A 20,378-nucleotide genomic window follows, 5' to 3' on the forward strand; every position below is an offset into this window, starting at 1 on the left:
ATTTTTTTGCAAGTTGACGAGCATCAACTAGAGCATTGATAATTGGAGAACAGCTTTAGTGCACGTGGTCCAGCAAGGTGAAGCAGTATCCAAAATGACAGAGGAAACAATAATACTTGTCGTTGAAAAAATATCCAGAGCTTTATGACAAAGGGCATCACAATTATAATAATACAGATTATACACAAAACTAAATAAAACAAAATCAATATGGGTCAGAATAACGGACAAAAATTCAAAGGGCATAATAATAGGAGCATGCTATAGACCGCCAGATTCAGACGGTGAGCAAAATAATCTGTTATACAATGACATTAGAAATGCGTGTAGCAAAGGAGAAGCCATACTAATGGGGGATTTCAACTTCCCCCAAATAAAATGGGAAAACCCGGTGGGTAGCACGAAGGATGAAATAGAAATGGTGGAAATGACAAATGACTGCTTCCTAACACAATTTGTCAAGGCACCGACTAGAGGGGAGGCATGCCTTGATTTAGTCTTTTCAAATAATGAAGACAGAATAACTAAAACAGAGGTCAGAGAACCACTGGCAAACTCAGACCACAACATGAATCATTTGAAGTGTTTTTTAAAACCCCAAAAGTAATGACTAAAGCTAAGGTTTACATTTTTAGAAAAGCAAACTATGAAGGTATGAAACAGAGACTAACAGAAGTAGATTGGAGTAAAATAGAGAAAACACCCACAGAAGAAGGATGGTTGTTCTTCAAAAATGTAGTTCTAGAGGCGCAAAACAATACATCCCTAAAGTAGACAAATCTAAATGTAAAACTAAATTGCCAAAATGGTTTAATAGATCAATTAAAAAAAATATTCAGCGAAAAAAGGCACTTTACAGAGCATTAAAAAAGGACCAAAAAGAAAGTACGCAGAAAGAGTACACGGAACTGCAAATGCAAGTCAAAAAGGAAGTTAGAAAGGCCAAGAGAGAAATAGAAATGAACATTGCTAAGGGAGCTAAAACCAATTTCAAAATGTTTTTCCAGTATTACAACAACAAGCGAACATTCAAAGAGGAGATTAAATGTTTAAGAGATACAAATGGCAAAATCGTAGATGAAGAAAAAAAAAATAGCAAATATATTAAATGATTACTTTTCACAAGTTTTTACAAAGGAAGATACTGACAACATGCCCCACATGTCATCCAGTTCCTATCCAGTTTTAAATAACTTTAGCATAACTGAGGCAGAAGTGTTAAAGGGACTAGGAGCTCTTAAAATAAACAAATCCCCTGGGCCGGATGAGATCCTCCCAGTAGTACTCAAAGAAATGAAAGAAGTAATTTACAAACCACTAACCAAGATCATGCAGCAGTCTCTTGACACAGGAGTGGTACCGACAGACTGGAAAATTGCAAATGTAATACCGATCCACAAAAAGGGAAACAAAACTGAACCAGGTAACAACAGACCAGTAAGCCTGACTTCTATTATATGCAAACTTATGGAAACTATAATAAGATCCAAAATGGAAAATTACCTATATGGTAACAGGGTCCTGGGAGACAGTCAACATGGTTTTAGGAAAGGGAGATCGTGTCTAACTAACTTGCTTGATTTTTTTGAGGATGCAACATCGATAATGGATAATTGCAAAGTATATGACATGGTTTATTTAGATTTCCAGAAAGCTTTTGATAAAGTCCCGCACAAAAGATTAATTCTCAAACTGAATGCTGTAGGGATTCAAGGAAACACATGTACATGGATTAGGGAGTGGTTAACATGTAGAAAACAGAAAAACCTCAGAATGGAGTGTGGTAACCAGTGGTGTACCACAGGGATCAGTATTAGGTCCTCTGCTATTCCTAATCTACATTAATGATTTAGATTCTGGTATAGTAAGCAAACTTGTTAAATTTGCAGACGACACAAAAATAGGAGGAGTGGCAAACACTGTTGCAGCAGCAAAGGTCATTCAAAATGATCTAGACAAGATTCAGAACTGGGCAGACACATGGCAAATGACATTTAATAGAGAAAAGTGTAAGGTACTGAATGCAGGAAATAAAAATGTACATTATAAATATCATATGGGAGATACTGAAATTGTGGAAGGAATCTATGAAAAAGACCTAGGAGTTTTTGTTGACTCAGAAATGTCTTCATCTAGACAATGTGGGGAAGCTATAAAAAAGGCTAACAAGATGCTCGGATACATTGTGAAAAGTGTTGAATTTAAATCAAGGGAAGTAATGTTAAAACTGTACAATGCACTAGTAAGACCTCATCTTGAATATTGTGTTCAGTTCTGGTCACCTCGCTATAAAAAAGATATTGCTGCTCTAGAAAGAGTGCAAAGAAGAGCGACCAGAATTATTCCGGGCTTAAAAGGCATGTCATATGCAGACAGGCTAAAAGAATTGAATCTGTTCAGTCTTGAACAAAGAAGACTACGTGGCGACCTAATTCAAGCATTCAGAATTCTAAAAGGTATTGACAGCGTCGACCCAAGGGACTTTTTCAGCCTGAAAAAAGAAACAAGGACCAGGGGTCACAAATGGAGATTAGACAAAGGGGCATTCAGAACAGAAAATAGGAGGCACTTTTTTACACAGAGAATTGTGAGGGTCTGGAATCAACTCCCCAGTAATGTTGTTGAAGCTGACACCCTGGGATCCTTCAAGAAGCTGCTTGATGAGATTCTGTGATCAATAAGCTACTAACAACCAAATGAGCAAGATGGGCCAAATGGCCTCCTCTCGTTTGTAAACTTTCTTATGTTCTTATGTTCTTATGTTCTTATGAAAGGCAATATATGGGAGTCCATTTTGAAGGAACTGGATAAGCCTGTTATGTATGATTTATTGTGATGCGTTGAAATACCGTCGGAAGACACTCATAATTACTATAGTATCATGTTGACAAATGTGTACCAGTCTTGATCACAGTTTTGTCAATAGCAATTTTTTTGCATAGATCTGGCAGTTCCCTTTCAATTCAAAGACGACCACCACTTACATTGGAATGTGATATTCCTGCCCTTTGGGTAAGTATTGCTGAGCTGTGTATACCTTCCTGTGATGACGCACCCGGTCCCACCTACCGAAGGAATAAAATCATCATTCATGGGAAGATCCTTCTCTTTTTCCCTCTCAAGGCGGTAAGGTAAGACCTCTGTGTTTAGCTGAGTGTGGATAAGGAAAGAGCTTCTCGAGTTCAATTTAGTCTTGTTATGTTTCCCTTGTATTCATGCTGAAAGCTGGCTTACCGCTTTCCTGGAATCAACGACTTAAAAGACCAGAGTCCTTTCTGTCTTTCAGCGGCCTCGTGCTTGCGTGGTAGGCCTCTCTCTTTATCTGTCGGTCATATGTGAGTGACTGCCTATGCAGTCATCCGCGAATGATTGTCTTTTCTTCTTGAGAGTACATGTGTCCTCTTTGGGGCTAGGCCTTGCCGTATCTCCGCAGTCGAGTAGACCCTGCTGGCCGCACAGGCCCGCCACCTCGGTGAGTTGGGCCTTGCAAACAAACTGTGTACTGTATTTCACTGTGTTTATTGTCTGCTTAAACTTGCCCACCGTGGCTTTGGCCCTGCGTTCCCCTCCCTTGGTACATGGTACTTGCTGACCAGGTGTGTGTGTTACGCCCTCCTAGGAGGACTGTTCTCCCCGAATGGAGCCTTAATATTGTACTTGAGACTCTCACAAAGGCCCTGTTTGAGCCCTTACACTCCATAGAGCTGAAGTATCTGTCTATGAAGACTGCCTTCCTCTTAGCTATCACCTCCACTAAGTGGATCAGTGAGCTGCAGGCGCTGCCTGTACACAGTTCCTGCATCCGTATTTGGGAGGATGACAGTAGAGTGTCGCTGCGCACCAATCCCGCTTTCCTCCCCAAGGTGATTACAGCCTTCCATATTAACCAATCTGTGGAACTGGAGTCTTTTCATCCCCCTCCATTTGCTTCTACAGAAGATGAGAGATTCAATTTCCTCTGCCTGGTACGGGCATTGAGATGCTACGTGCATAGGACAAGAGCTCTGCGTCAATCTGACCAGCTCTTTGTATGTCACGGAACACGGACCCTAGGACAGACCCTCTCTAAGCAACGTCTGTCACACTGGATTGTGGACACAGTCTCGACTGTGTATGATGATGCTGGCTTACCCCTACCTGGTAGGATAGCCGCACACTCCACTAAAGGGTTGGCTACATCTTGGACCCTTTATAAAAGGTGCCTAGATGTCTGATATTTGTACTGCGGCTAGCTGGGCTGCGCTGCATATTTCCTCCAGGTTTTATCGTATTAATGTGGTAGACCCTGCCTTGCCTTCTGTAGGCATAAGGGTCCTTCAGGGTATAAGTTCTCACCACTAACCTCTGGATTAGGCAGTGTTGTGCGTTCCTCATGTGCTGCCATTCCTTCTCCCTCGTGACGGCTTTGATATATGTTATCCCATACCAATGTAAGTGGTGGTCGTCTTCGAATTGAAAGGGAACGTTAGGTTACTTACCGTAACCCTGGTTCCCTGAAATAGAAGACAATCACTACCCACAAGGTTGCTTTGGTCACCCTCATGGGTTCGATGGAAAAAAAGGAGGATCTTCTTGTGAGTGACGGTTATATTCCCTAGGTAGGTGGGACCGGGTGTGTCATCACAGGAAGGGGCCTTTCGGCAGCTCTGGTATAGAGAGCTCAGCAATACCTACCTGAAGGGCAGGAATATCCCATACCAGTGTAAGTGGTGGTCGTCTTCTCTTTCAGGAAACCAGGGTTACGGTAAGTAACCTCACTTTTTCAAACCTGTTGCTTAGCCTCTGTGTCATTTCTGGTGTGTGGTCATATCGCTGCGAAAGTGTCTGGTCACCAATTAAAAAATTGCATCGCATCTGGTGTGTGGAGACAATTAAAGCTTGTATTTGTAGGAGAGGTGATTGGATAAATAAATGTGTGGGGATGGGTAGAAGATGGGATCAGAAAACAAAGTCAAATGTGCAGTTTTACAGGACGTCTACCAGTGTAAAAGTTTACCACAGTAAAAGCAACGTGTAATTAATCGAAAACATGGTAAAGTGTAGGTAAGCATGGAAAAGCTCAGAGATGCATGGTAAAGCATATTAAAAAACATGGCTAACCATGGTACACTATGGAGAATGCATAGTATAACCATGGGAAAAGCATGGAAAAACCACCAAATTACCAAGCAAATTTACCATGGTAAACTTAATAACCTGTTAGATACATCAGTTAGTTTGTAGGGCTATGCACTAACCACTCTGACTTGGGGTTGAATCAATAAAAATACACCACTGCTGCATGATCTCTGTTATGGTGCATTCAGCCATTATCAAAAGTGTAAAAAAAAAATAAGACCTTACTTTAAAACATACATACACTGCACACTTGAATAACTACATTAATATATGCTACAGTAAATACCGTAGTTGATTTTTGTGTTTTTGATTCAGAAGGACTGCTGCAGGATAATATAAAAAGCTATGAAGAAGAACACAAGACAAGCTGACTCCTCCAGAAAAAGTGGATTTGGATCAGAATCTGTAAGCAATATTAAAACAAAACTTAGCATGGGGGGGGGGGGGGGCATACTGAAAGTAAAAATTTAAATAATACATACAATATGTGGATTTGAGTGGGAACCTCATTACATTAGTTCAGTGTAGTGTAGGTCTAAGACGTTCTTATAGGTTGATCATCTGCCGTAGGCATAATTACAGGGTCAGTGTTAAATTTATTTTGTGAATAGTTTTAAGAACTTTTTATACAGTCTGCTATTTAGTACAATAACAACAACGTCCATGTCAGCGAGCATGAACAATCGATTGACATCAGAGCAGAACTCCAAACCATGCACAGCTCTGTTGTGTTTGGCAGATACAATTTTTACAATATTGATACAATAGTAATTTTTCAATATTGTTTTTATGGAATATTAATAAAGTACTGCCTTAAAATACTGTAAAACATACATACCCATAAGAGATGGCGGTAATTTCCAACAAAAACAAAAAAAAAATTACTGGGCAGTATTTAACACATGATTTATAAAACTATTGTCTGGTTGTTTTACTGGCCAGTAATGGGTTTAGATGTGATTTACCATCACCGATTGTTACTGAGAGATTGTATCTATCCAATTGTCAGAGGTATGCAAATGAGCTGTGTCCCCTACTTAAGACGTCAATGGCATACACTGTCTGTTGACACCGGCATGTTATGGCTATGCGACATGTCTGGAGACAGGTTAATAGCAATATCAAGATGTCACACACGCACACACATTTATACGTTGCACTGAAATAAAATTAATGTGTTTTCCGTACACATTACATTATGTAAAAATATAAATCCGCAAATTAGGCATACAGCTATAGCCAAAAGTTTTGCCCTATAGAATTAAAATTTTTCTTCATAAATCGAATGAAACCTGCTGAATAATGTTACTTTAACTTATTGAATTACATACCGCTTTGTTGTTTTCCATATAATAACGAAAACCTAACCAAATAAAAAATGTGACATTTCGAAATCTAACATGAAATCCTGTACTGCTATTTTGCAATCACTTTTTAATTTCTTTGGTTACTGATGTTAAATAAAAGTCAGAATTATGTTCCTATTGTTTTTTATTATTATTATTATTATGTCTCAATCCTAAATTTCTAGGTGTTGCAAAACTTTTGGCTGTTGCTGTACAGCACAGTATCAATCAAATTAAAATCACTAGTATAATCAGGTGACTAATCCAGCCCCCTGTCTTTTTACTTTGGCCTAAAGGCTACTGGTAACACAAAACAAATCATGCTGCTGCATTGCACATACTGTACAATGCTTAAAAAAAATAAAAACACGAAACAAAATGTTTTTGCGCATGTTCTTTTACTGTAGCCTTAATACACAAAACAGGTACCGATGCCACAGTAACACGTTATGATACTATACAGTACCTTACATATACTGCCTACACTTTACAGAAATGCGTACATTTTTAATTTACATAGAAAACTGCAGAGTACGGTTAGCTACAAGTAACACATAGCCTACCTTCTGCTTTTGTTAAATTAGCAAAGATTTTTTTTTTTATAGTTTAGTTCTGGAATCGGGTGAAGTGCATTTATACTGCCACCACACTGTAGATTTACTCTGTGTGAATGTTATGTAGAAAAGGGAGTTTCAAGTTTCATGTGGGACCCTAATATCTGTTGCATAGGGAATCCATCTACATTGTATTTGCAGGTTTAATGGACTTCAAAGTCAAATTGGCAATGAAAAACTAAACAATTAAAGAAGTGCACATTAAATTGCTGCATCCTGATACAACAGCATAATAATAAGAATAGTAACATAGTACGTAACACTTCTTTATAAAACATGAATAATTCTTTAGTCCACATATTTAATGCTATTTTTGTTCTGTTTTAAGGAGCAGCTTTTAAGAGAACACTTCCGACACTATGCGTATTTTACAGGTAAGTTATTGAATACAAGAACGCTCTTAACAAAAACAGCTTTTATATCTACTTTAGACACTTGAGAAACTGGCAAGGTATAGTCACAGTGAGGATATTAAACAAAACATACAGTGTTGACACTTTTTGCCAAAATGCAGTTAGCACAATTTTATTTTTTATATTGCCCATTTTTACACCCACTTCTCCTCAATTCATGTCTGAACCCCTGTATCGACTGATGACTCTAAGCAGAATATATTGCCTAGCTACACAACACGTTTCACCTAGCAGGGGTCACTGCACTGAAGTGTGTGACATGCATTACATTAACAAAACAAATGACAAGTAAAGTGGCTTATGAGATTCTCAGATAGAGGAGACTTCAAATCTGTTGTTTCTGTTTTACCACCGGCCAACAGGAATTCAGTAGATCAGTTGTTCATGAAACCATTCTTTGGATTTAGTTACTGAGATGTTTAAAATGGTTGGAACTCGTCACTGGCTTCTCGGATGCATGCGCAAGTTTGCAGGAGAGTCAGATGCACCATTTGGAACTTGCTATTTGCTCTGTTTGGTTGCGGGGAAAAGCAGCAGAGATTGGCCAGCTGCAGATCCCTAACCAGCAGGTAGGTGTATGTGTCTCAGCGGAATGCCAAAGCACCCTTTTATTTGTTAGCTTTGTTTTTACAGTGTTTTGCATTATGCTTTCTTTTTGAATGCCTGTTGTATGGCTTTCTGCTCCTACTGCCAGATGAATCATGAGCGGCACAGCGACTACAAATTCCATGCCTTCCCATCTTTTAGCGTTTGCGCCCACACCCCGTGTCACACCCACGTACTTGAGCATTTCTTAGAAGACGTGTTTTGGTTTTTGGTTGCTTGCTTTTTGGTTTTTTTTTGCTTTCTGTGCTTGCTGTTTGCACTGTTAAATCATGCACGATTCAACAATGTTACAGTATAAGATTGATGCCAGTGTAATATGTATTGAAGTAGATGGGGTGAAGGACAGATACCTTGATGTCCATTGTCTACCCTGCGTACATGCCCCAGGAGACACTTTTTTTTTTTCCACTCCGGATTATAAATAAATGCATAACTTTATTTTTTGCACTCAGCCCTAAATCACATATCATTTCAGGATGGGTATGCTCCAGTCGAACCCTGTGATCAAATTTTTATTGGAACATAAAGAACAATAAAACAGTTCAGTACAGAAGAACATTCTCTATGTTTCCCATTTCCCCTCCCACTCCACCCCAAAAAGGACCCTGAAATCCCACGAAATGACATCAGACCGGAAAGGAAAAATTTTAATGTTGGATCTGGTCCAACATAGGACCTCAAAGGGTTAAGATGAGATTCCTATAGCATGGCTATATGTATTTTCTTTCTACGCAAGTGATCAAGGCAACTAACCAGTTTTTTTGGGAGAATTAAGCACTCTCACATTCTGACAACACCTTTATATCAGTCATGAGTATGAAAAACAAATTCAGAGGTCAGAGACAGATATGCAAGAAAACATGTACTTAATCCAAATACATAAATAGTTAACACAGAGTTACCGAATGCAGACATACATCATGATGCACATCAATGAAATGATGGCCAAAACAAAACAGACAATAACCCAACAAGACAAAACAAACAAGTATCATGCTGGTTTAATGCCAGCACGAGTGGTAATTGTTATTCTTGTCTTTCAGTTCTCTTTCACTCACATTCCACCTCTGAACACACAATCTCGATCAGCAAAAGCTGCTGGTTTTTGGTCGAGGGATTAACTGGCTATCCATTACCTAGTTTATCCCTCGACCACATTCTGCACGGGATTTCTCATATGCGTGGTTGACAGCCAATTTGTCAATAATCACCAGCTGATGACCACGCATTCTCCCAATTTTAGCTGGCTGGGGCATTTTAACTGAATCTGTGAAACAATAAAACAATGTTTAAACACAAAGCAGTACATTAAAATAATAACAATACAACACAAACACATAATACACATAGAGGTAATGTGTACTCCGTCATAGTGCCTCTGTTGAGATTGCTTTGAATTCAAAAGCAGTGGGGTTGAAGGATGATATTTATAATGTACATTTTTATTTCCTGCGTTCAGTACCTTACACTTTTCTCTATTAAATGTCATTTGCCATGTGTCTGCCCAGTTCTGAATCTTGTCTAGATCATTTTGAATGACCTTTGCTGCTGCAACAGTGTTTGCCACTCCTCCTATTTTTGTGTCGTCTGCAAATTTAACAAGTTTGCTTACTATACCAGAATCTAAATCATTAATGTAGATTAGGAATAGCAGAGGACCTAATACTGATCCCTGTGGTACACCACTGGTTACCACACTCCATTCTGAGGTTTTTCCTCTAATCAATACTTTCTATTTTCTACATGTTAACCACTCCCTAATCCATGTACATGTGTTTCCTTGAATCCCTACAGCGTTCAGTTTGAGAATTAATCTTTTGTGCGGGACTTTGTCAGAAGCTTTCTGGAAATCTAAATAAACCATGTCATATACTTTGCAATTATCCATTATCGATGTTGCATCCTCAAAAAAATCAAGCAAGTTAGTTAGACATGATCTCCCTTTCCTAAAACCATGTTGACTGTCTCCCAGGACCCTGTTACCATATAGGTAATTTTCCATTTTGGATCTTATTATAGTTTCCATAAGTTTGCATATAATAGAAGTCAGGCTTACTGGTCTGTAGTTACCTGGTTCAGTTTTGTTTCCCTTTTTGTGGATCGGTATTACGTTTGCAATTTTCCAGTCTGTCGGTACCACTCCTGTGTCAAGAGACTGCTGCGTGATCTTGGTTAGCGGTTTGTAAATTACTTCTTTCATTTCTTTGAGTACTACTGGGAGGATCTCATCCGGCCCAGGGGATTTGTTCATTTTAAGAGCTCCTAGTCCCTTTAACACTTCTGCCTCGGTTATGCTAAAGTTATTTAAAACTGGATAGGAACTGGATGACGTGTGGGGCATGTTGTCAGTATCTTCCTTTGTAAAAACTTGTGAAAAGTAATCATTTAATATATTTGCTATTTTTTTTTCTTCATCTATGATTTTGCCATTTGTATCTCTTAGACATGTAACCTCCTCTTTGAATGTTCTCTTGCTGTTGTAATATTGGAAAAACATTTTGGAATTGGTTTTAGCCCCCTTAGCAATGTTCATTTCTGTTTCTCTCTTGGCCTTTCTAACTTCCTTTTTGACTTGCGTTTGCAGTTCCGTGTACTCTTTCTGTGTACTTTCTTTTTGGTCCCTTTTTAATGCTCTAAAGTGCCTTTTTTCTCTGAATATTTTTTTTAATTGATCTATTAAACCATTTTGGCAATTTAGTTTTACATTTAGATTTGTCTACTTTAGGGATGTAATTGTTTTGCGCCTCAAGTACTACATTTTTGAAGAACAACCTTCCTTTTTCTGTGGGTGTTTTCTCTATTTTACTCCAATCTACTTCTGTTAGGCTCTGGCTTGCAAAAGTATTGACCCCCCCCCCCCCCCCACCCTTGGCATTTTTCCTATTTTGTTGCCTTACAACCTGGAATTAAAATTGATTTTTATTTGGATTTCATGTAATGGACATACACAAAATAGTCCAAATTGGTGAAGTGAAATGAAAAAAATAACTTGTTTAAAAAAATTCTGAAAAATAAATAACGGAAAAGTGGTGCGTGCATATGTATTCACCCCCTTTGCTATTAAGCCTCTAAATAAGATCTGGTGCAACCAATTACCTTCAGAAGTCACATAATAAGTTAAGTAAAGTCCACCTGTGTGTCTAAGTGTCACATGATCTGTCACATGATCTCAGTATATATACACCTGTTCTGAAAGGCCCCAGAGTCTGCAACACCAGTAAGCAAGGGGCACCACCAAACAAGTGGCACAATGAAGAGCAAGGAGCTGTCCAAACAGGTCAGGGACAAAGTTGTAGAGAAGTACAGATCAAGGTTGGGTTATAAAAAAATATCCGAAACTTTGAACATCCCACGGAGCACCATTAAAGCCATTATTAAAAAATGGAAAGAATATGGCACCACAACAAACCTGGCAAGAGAGGGCTGCCCACCAAAACTCACGAACCAGGCAAGGAGGGCATTAATCAGAGAGGCAACAAAGAGACCAAAGATAACCCTGAAGGAGCTGCAAAGCTCCACAGCGGAGATTGGAGTATCTGTCCATAGGACCACTTTAAGCCGTACACTCCACAGAGCTGGGCTTTACGGAAGAGTGGCCAGAAAAAAGCCATTGCTTAAAGAAAAAAATAAGCAAACACGTTTGGTGTTCACCAAAAGGCATGTGGGAGACTCCCCAAACATACGGAAGAAGGTACTCTGGTCAGATGAGACTAAAATTGAGCTTTTTGGCCATCAAGGAAAACGCTATGTCTGGGGGGTGAATACTTATGCACGCTCAAGTTTTCTGTTTTTTTGCCTTATTTCTTGTTTGTTTCACAATAAAAAATATTTTGCATCTTCAAAGTGGTAGGCATGTTGTGTAAATCAAATGATACAAACCCCTAAAAAATCCATTTTAATTCCAGATTGTAAGGCAACAAAATAGGAAAAATGCCAAGGGGGTTCAATACTTTCGCAAGCCACTGTACATAGTTTGCTTTTCTAAAATTGTAAACCTTAGCTTTAGTCATTACTTTTGGGGTTTTAAAAAACACTTCAAATGCAACCATGTTGTGGTCTGAGTTTGCTAGTGGTTCTCTGACCTCTGTTTTAGTTATTCTGTCTTCGTTATTTGAAAAGACTAAATCAAGGCATGCCTCCCCTCTAGTCGGTGCCTTGACAAATTGTGTTAGGAAGCAGTCATTTGTCATTTCCACCATTTCAATTTCATCCATCGTGCTACCCACCGGGTTTTCCCATTTTATATGGGGGAAGTTGAAATCCCCCATTAGTATGGCTTCTCCTTTGCTACACACATTTCTAATGTCATTATGTAACAGATTATTTTGCTCACTGCCTGAATCTGGTGGTCTATAGCATGCTCCTGTTATTATGCCTGTGGCAGAGCAAAGCTCTGCCCTTTTTAAATTGGCAGGGATGGGGTTAATTTCCCCTACCTGCCTGGGTTTATTATGTTCAGGTGGCCGGGGTTGATTAGTTGATTAGGTTAATTAACGATCAATCAGCACCCAGCCATCTGACATAAAAGGAGGCCTCTGCTTCTCATTTGGGGGAGGGAACTGAGGAAGCAGGTTGGTTTTGTTTGGGTGTGATTTTTCAATTTTCTAAATCCAGTGAAGGCATTGCCCAGCCTGGAAACCTTTTATTTTGTACATTTTGCTTTTTGTCTTTCTTTTTTTCAATTCCTTTGTTTTGGCCCTTGTTCCCTTTTATTTTTGTATCTATTTATAATAAAAGTATATATTTTTTTGAACTGCAGTCTGTCTCTGGGCCTCTATCCACTTGCCAGCCTGCCACATTTGGTGCCAGGCTCGGAGCAGTATTATTATTATTTTTTTTTTTTTTAATTTTTGGGATTATTTTTTTTTTTAAATGGGAAAGAAGAGCAGACAGCGGCAAAGGCAGGACAAGCAGCAGCTGAAGAAATGTAAGCTGCTGCAGCCAGCGCTGGAGGACCCGGCCAACCTCTTCCCTTGGTGTTCCTGGTGCACGCACAACTGGGCAGGATGCCCCTACAACCAGGCCCAGGAAGAGGTGCAGTATTCACCCTGGGCATCAGGGGCCACCCCACTACCTCCAGCACCACCACCTTCACCACCGTCCCAGGAGATCTGGGACTGGTTGATGCACCCTGAGGCAGACCTCGTCCACGATCTCCCCATAGTTATCAACACGCTGTGGCGTCAAGATGGGGAGAACAGTGGGACGAACAGCACCCAGCGTCCTTCCCAGAGTTTGCCCTCATGGTGGTTAATTACCTGGCGGTAGACATGGGAGATGCCCTGGTCACTCCAATAAAGAGGGGTGAGCTGCCTTCCCGGGAGCCAGGGAGGGGTGAGCCGCCTTCCCGGGAGCCAGAGAGGGAGGAGGAGCTGCCGTCCCCAGAGCCAGAGAGGGGTGAGCCGCCTTCCCGGGAGCCAGAGAGGGGGGAGGAGCTGCCGTCGCTCCCAGAGCCAGAGAGGGGGGAGGAGCTGCCGTCGCTCCCAGAGCCAGAGAGGGGGGAGGAGCTGCTGTCGCTCCCAGAGCCAGAGAGGGGAGGAGCCGCCGCTCTGAGCCCAGAGGGGGGGAGCTATGGCCCAAGGATGCCTGCCTTGCACCGCCCAAGGATGCCTGCCTTGCACCTCCCAGGGATGCCACGCCTGCTCCGCTCAGGGATGACACATTCGCATCGCCTGGGGTTGCCTGCTGCTTCGCATCGCCTGGGGTTGCCTGCTGCGCCGCATTGCTTGGGACTGCTAATGTCTCCTTTTTGTTTTCTAGGGTTGCCGAGGGTCCGCCGGGCCGCCGTCGCCGCACTACCTTGGAGATCTGGGGCCCCCTCAACCAAAGAAGGCTTGGGGGCTCCGACATCAGCCCCGCCCACCACCACCCATCATAACAGCCCACCCAAGGGACATAATTGGACTCTTGGGGGGAGGGGGGAGTTGGCCGATTGCGGCCGGTGTACGTTGTACATGGGGGGAGATGTGTGGCAGAGCAAAGCTTTGCCCTTTTTAAATTGGCAGGGATGGGGTTAATTTCCCCTACCTGCCTGGGTTTATTATGTTCAGGAGGCTGGGGTTGATTAGTAGATTAGGTTAATTAACGATCAATCAGCGCCCAGCCACCTGACATAAAAGGAGGCCTCTGCTTCTCATTTGGGGGAGGGAGCAGTAGCTTCAAGTTCTAAAATTTAGTTTCTGATACTTCTAGCATTTCGATAAATTCATTTAATGGTTGTCTTACCTGAGTTGTTGTCCTTGTGTTATATATATAGTTTCGACAAATATATGTCTATGAGTTGTTGTCCTATCTTGTATATATAGCCAACACAATGTGTGTGTGTGTGTGTGTATATATATATATATGTGTGTATATATATATATATATATATATATATATATATATATACATATACACATATATATATACCACACACACACACACACACACACACACACACACACTACCGGTCAAAAGTTTTAAGACACCTCCATTTTTCCAGTTTTTTTATTGAAATTTACACAGTTTAATGTCTCAATGTACTCTGAAATTAAAGCATAGAACAAATAAACAATTGGAGATAAAAAAGAAATCATGGAATTGTTTTGTTTAACAAAATGTAATCTAAATTTTTGACTCAAAGCAGCCACCTTTTGCAGATATAACAGCCGAACACACTCGTGGCATTCTTTCTACAATGAAAATCAAATATTGTTCGGAAAGTTCTTCCCAACACTGTTGCAGAAGTTCCCACAAATGTCTACCAGGTTTACAAATCTGGATAGTGCAATATTCATCCATTCTTCTTGGCAAAATTGTTCAGGCTCTGTCAAGTTGGATGGGGATCTTCAAGTCTTGCCACAGATTCTCAATCAGATTCCCGGGCTTTGACTGGGCCACTCTAGGACATTCACTTTCTTGTTTTTAAGCCACTCCAGTGTCGTTTTGGCTGTGTGCTTGGGGTCATTGTCTTGCTGAAAGATGAATCTCCGTTCCAGTCTTAGGTCTTGCAGACTGAAGCAGGTTTTCCTCAAGGATTTGCCTGTATTCTCCTCCATCCATTTTGCCCTCTACCCTGACAAGTTTCCAAGTCCCTGCTGATGAAAAGCATCCCCATAACATGATGCTGCCACCACCAGGCTTCACAGTAGGGATGGTGTTACCTGGGTGAGGTGCTATGTTGGGTTTGCGCCAGGCATAACACTTTGCATTTAGGCCAAATAGTTCAATTTTTGTTTCATCGGCCCACAGAATCTTTTGCCACATCTTTTCGGGGTCTCCCGCATGCCTTTTTGCAAATTCCAAGCAGGATTTTACATGGACTTTTTTTCAGAAATGACTTCCTTCTTGCAACTCTTCCATACAGGCCATATTTGTGGAGTACTTCATTTATACACATGGACAGTTTCTCCCATCTCTGCCACGGAACACTGTAGATCTTTCAGAGTTGTCATTGGCCTCTTGGTGGCTTCTCTGACCAATGCCATTCTTACCTGGCTGCTCAGTTTGGGAGGACGGCCTGCTCTGAGCAGATTCTGGGTGGTGCTGTATACCTTCCACTTCTTAATGATCGACTTCACTGTGCTGCAACGGATATTCAATGCCTTTGAAATCTTTTTATACCCCTCTCCTGATCTGTGCCTTTACACAACTTTATCCCAGAGTTGTTTTGAAAGCGCCTTGGTCTTCATGGTAGTATCTTTGCTTTGAATTCACTACCCAACTGTGGGACTTTAGAGAGACAGATGTATTTAATCTGAAATACATGATATGAACCACTTATATTGCACACAGATGGACTCCATTTAACTTATTGTGTGAATTCTGAAGGGAAATGGTTGCACCTGAGCTTATATATATATATATATCATATATTATGTATATATATATATATATATATATATTATATATATATATATATATATATATATATATATATATATATATATATATATATATATATATATATATATATATATATATATATATATTAATATAGTAATATATAACAGATGGGCTTCAGTGAGTTACAGGAAAATAATTTCATCTAGGGTTTCTGTGTCATCATAAATGACGAGACCTAAGGTCGTGTAATATAAACTGCCACAGAAACACGAATGGAATTGTTTTACAGTAACTCACTAAAGAGGCCCATCTATTATTTTTTTATAGTACATGGATACCCTTGTGATGCTCTGAGTTACGAATGTACCAGCTTTACATCATTTTGTTTTTTTAACATATCCTCATTTTGTTGCTTATGAATGAACATTTCTGTACTCTGGGCGTTGTTGAGTGACTGAAAACGAGACATTTTGTGTTTGAATTGAAAGTAATGGTCTCAAGAATGACACAGCTTCATCTATGTGTTATATATTTTTTTTATATACACCACCTACTTGATATATAGCGGGTGTCGGGGTCCAGTATAAATCCGCTATAAATATCGAGGGCCGTGATATACATAGAGATCCACAGAAAAACAAATAGGCTAACAAATAAATACTGTACAACCACTCTGTCATTTTATCGGGTGTGTCAGGGTCCAGTATAAATCCTCTGCGCAACCTGCTTTTTCTCATTTTTTGTATAAAAAGCAGCACACTGTTTTAATTTGTACTGCAGAGGGTAATTGCTTCTCATCAACTTCAGTCTTCAATTAATTTCACGAGTCTTCCTCTCTTTTCTCAAATGCACAAACCCGCTGCATTGAAAGAACCCATTGCCACAACAACATAGGGGGCTTATTGCTAGGGAGCTGACGTCACTGCCTTGTGACTTTTGCTGGTGCATTGCTGCCACACGTGAACACCACCTTGTTGGCTAAATTAAAAACCGTTTCAGCAAGTAGATATTTAATTAGTTTTTTGTTATTGTGCAATACGTGTGCATATGATAACAGTACGATATTAATGCTTTATTTTTAATTGTTTTGTATATTGTTGTTTGTGATGTGCAGTACGAAATAAAACGAACAGTAATTCTAAGTGCCTGTGTATATTGCAGCTAAGGCATATGCAGTTAGACAGTAAAAATGGGGAGCCAACTCCAGGACCATGATATAAACGAATCCTCAGTATAGCGAGGGGTGATATAATGAGGTGTGTGTGTGTGTATATATATATATATTTTTTTTTTAATATAGAGCCCCTCATGAGCCCCAAACAGGGTGAAACATGTCCGCAGATACTGTGCTTTGACTTTTAAAAATGTTTTCCCTCCCTGTAATAAGCTGTAGTACAATGTATGGTGGTTAAAGAAATTAAGTGCGTTTTTTATCATGTTTACCCAGTGATGGGCCCAGAATGACACTTCAGTATGATCGTGTTTACACAGTCACAGTCCCTAAAGGGTTAAGAGTTAACTAGACAAAGTTCTTGGATCAATCAGAAGCTTAAAACTTGACAAGTGTTGAGGGGCTGAATAACCTCTTCATGTTTGTAACTTTTACGTTCTAAATAGAAAGCTATTACCTGACTGCTTTATATAACAAGCAATTTGTGAATAGCATTTAGAGATTCTCTTCACATTTGTAAATGGATGCACTTTGTATTCTTAAGATTACAATACCAGTAAATTTTCTTGTGTAACCGCAGCTTTTCTGTTTGTTTTTTTCTCTCTGCAGGCCCTGATAAGGAACCGCTGGCCAGGAAGGGTTTTTCTCTCTACTCTTTCTCCTCCGAGGATGAGGCCATATCAGAAGAAGAGGAAGAAGACATTGGAGATGAGGACTTTGAAGATGAGTTGATTGCACCATGTCACAGAAGGGGGAGTGAAGGTGGGGGCGTATTAAAACGCTTCTTCACACAGGGAGTGGTGAGGGTATGGAATGGATTACCTTGTCATGTTGTTGAGGCAGAATCATGTGGGCATTCTGAGATCAATCAACTACTAGGAACCGGATAAACCTAGATGGGCCAAATGGCTTCCTCTCATTTGTAAATGTTCATCTGTATATGTTTCTTATTGGATAAATTTAGTTTTTTTGTGATTAATTAATAAATTAGGTATTTATAATTAAGCATACGCTTAAGGGGAGCCTATATATAGTCATTCCGCCTTTTATGTAAATATGTCAACACAATTTGAAGTGCCCAGTTCATATTTTCAATCTCACTGATTTATTACCGTTTCACAAAATTGAGAAGTTTATTTCTTTGGGACTTAATTATCTGTAATAGTTCAAAGGGGAGTAAAATACAATCCAGGGTGTAAACTCTATACTATAAAACAGTAAATGGTGTTACATGTGGTAATACTAATACTAAGTATTTAATGTTCAAATTAGTTCCCTTTCAAGTACGAAATGTAACCATTACCGTATTGGTATTAACCTGTTAAGACCCCGAAACTAAATAAGATATAACAAAGCTGCTCTGCCGAGCCTTTGTGATGCAGTCATACCCGCCCCCGAGTGTATAAAGGACTGCACACACAGGTGTCATTTTTCCTTTCAAGAACTGACCTGACAGGAGAACCTATTCAAATAAGTACTCGTTACTTTTGCTGTTATACATTTTCACATTATTGTGTTTTACACAATTAAGTGCTATTACAAATAATTGCTATATTAGTTTTACTAATTACACATATTTGTGCAGTACAGTCTGTTGTGCTCCGCGTGAAGCTGGAGGCTTCAGTTGCCCCTTCCCAGGGATCAAGCAACATAAGTCGACTGACTTTGTGCTCTCCGGCTGGAGTTATTTTTATTATCATTTTGACTTCTGACAAAATTATATGACATTTTGTATAATTAAGTAATTGTATTATTGTAATGTGAGAAATATTTTCTTTTCTCATTATATTTTTCTGTTTTCACAGAAACTTTGCGCAGGGTTGTCTGTATTGCATGCTGTGACATGTGTAGTGAGAGCTGCAAGGGTTTATTACAAGGGCTGTTAGTTTACTAACATGCAGGCTTTCCTCAGTCTCTTGTGGGTACTGACTGAGTGGTTTTGCCAGTAGCTTGCACAGGTGAGCATCCTTGTACGTTGCTACCCGAGTGGACCCATACCCTTCCAGTACCGAGATCACTGACCAACTCTGTTCCCAACCTGGTACCATCCGTACCGAACCTGGACCAAGGTTACCTCACCGGTATAGTGCCAAATAAATCATACCGTCGATACTGTTCTGTACTGCTTGTATCGTATCGTACGGAACAGGTTCTAATAAAGTTAGTTCATTCTAACAGTCAGTCTTGTGTGAGCACTGTCTGAGTGGCTTTGCCAGTAGTGTGTACAGCTGGGCATCCCTGTACAGTTCTACCTGCAGTAAATGTGGTGTAGTAGTTACTGACCTGCTCTGTTCCCAGTACCAAACCGGGACTGAGGTTATCGCACCGGTACCGTACTCCACCTCACCGGTACTGTACCATACTGTACCATACAGACTACAGTACCGAACCGACCAGGTACCGTCCCGGTTCCGACCTGCTACTGACAATAGCTTACATCCCCAGGTACCAAGCCGGTCTTTTTCAGGTCTTGAATGGCACGTTACTGTACTTTAAGCAGCTGAGGAAGCACTTGTACAGTATTACTATACACTGCATTGCTACCTGCATAATTCCTGGGTTTTATCCCTGCAAGACCTGCAAGGCCAGTCTGCCTATTAAAAGACAAGCATGGCAGATGCTTTTCCTGCCTGTGGCCAGAGCACGCAAAGGTGAACCACAGTTTTTTGAGAGTTTTATGCGCATTTTCCAAGCACACGCTGTAGAAACATCTCTCCCACAGCTCTACAGAGCACTCTGCGTCCCTAAATCCTGCACAGCGCTCTTCCCCATAACCTTCTCTTAGAGGTGACTGCATCCTAACCCCATGGCTGTGTGCCAAGGGAGAGCGAACGACGAAACCTGGAAAACAGCCCACATCTTCACAGTCTTCCAAGTGATCGGCGGACTCAGAGCGAATGGAGAGGCTCTGGGCTGCAGCTTCCCAAGGAACGGTGCTCGCAGAATTACTGCTTGAGCATTTAGCGCAGTGCAGTGCAGGTTGGCTGCAGGATGACAAGCTCTCCCTCGCTGCCTGAGGAGGTGGATGAACAGGAGCTGGCATTCCTGTCAGTCAGTTAGACAGAACATCCCCTGTGGTTAAGCGCTCTCTTGGCAGAGTTTATGCCACTGATCCAGAGGGCCAGTGCAGTTTTGCAAACGTCCACAACGCATACACAGGGAGCAGTTAAAGACCGCAGCTGTTGAGTGTCTTTTGCTAATTTTGCTGACAGGACACTGGAAAGCAAGCTGCTCCTAGTAGTCCCTTACTGGCCTGGTAGGGTCTGGTTTTAAACCCTGATGC

At 40.5% G+C, this 20,378-nt stretch overlaps 1 protein-coding gene across 1 annotated transcript in view; it reads left to right on the top strand.

Annotated features, from left to right (window-relative positions):
• The first annotated feature begins 17,232 nt into the window (after nt 1-17,232).
• Nucleotides 17,233-20,378, top strand: part of LOC121319099 (cytosolic carboxypeptidase 3-like) — a 31,579-nt gene continuing 28,433 nt past the window's right edge. The window contains exons 1-2 of the mRNA XM_041256291.1: nt 17,233-17,248; nt 17,705-17,857. Of these exons, the coding sequence (XP_041112225.1) occupies nt 17,233-17,248; nt 17,705-17,857 (169 nt within the window). The remainder of the gene's footprint in view (nt 17,249-17,704; nt 17,858-20,378) is intronic.

This window comes from Polyodon spathula, chromosome 8 (assembly GCF_017654505.1).
Source record: "Polyodon spathula isolate WHYD16114869_AA chromosome 8, ASM1765450v1, whole genome shotgun sequence".
Classification (NCBI taxonomy): domain Eukaryota; kingdom Metazoa; phylum Chordata; class Actinopteri; order Acipenseriformes; family Polyodontidae; genus Polyodon; species Polyodon spathula.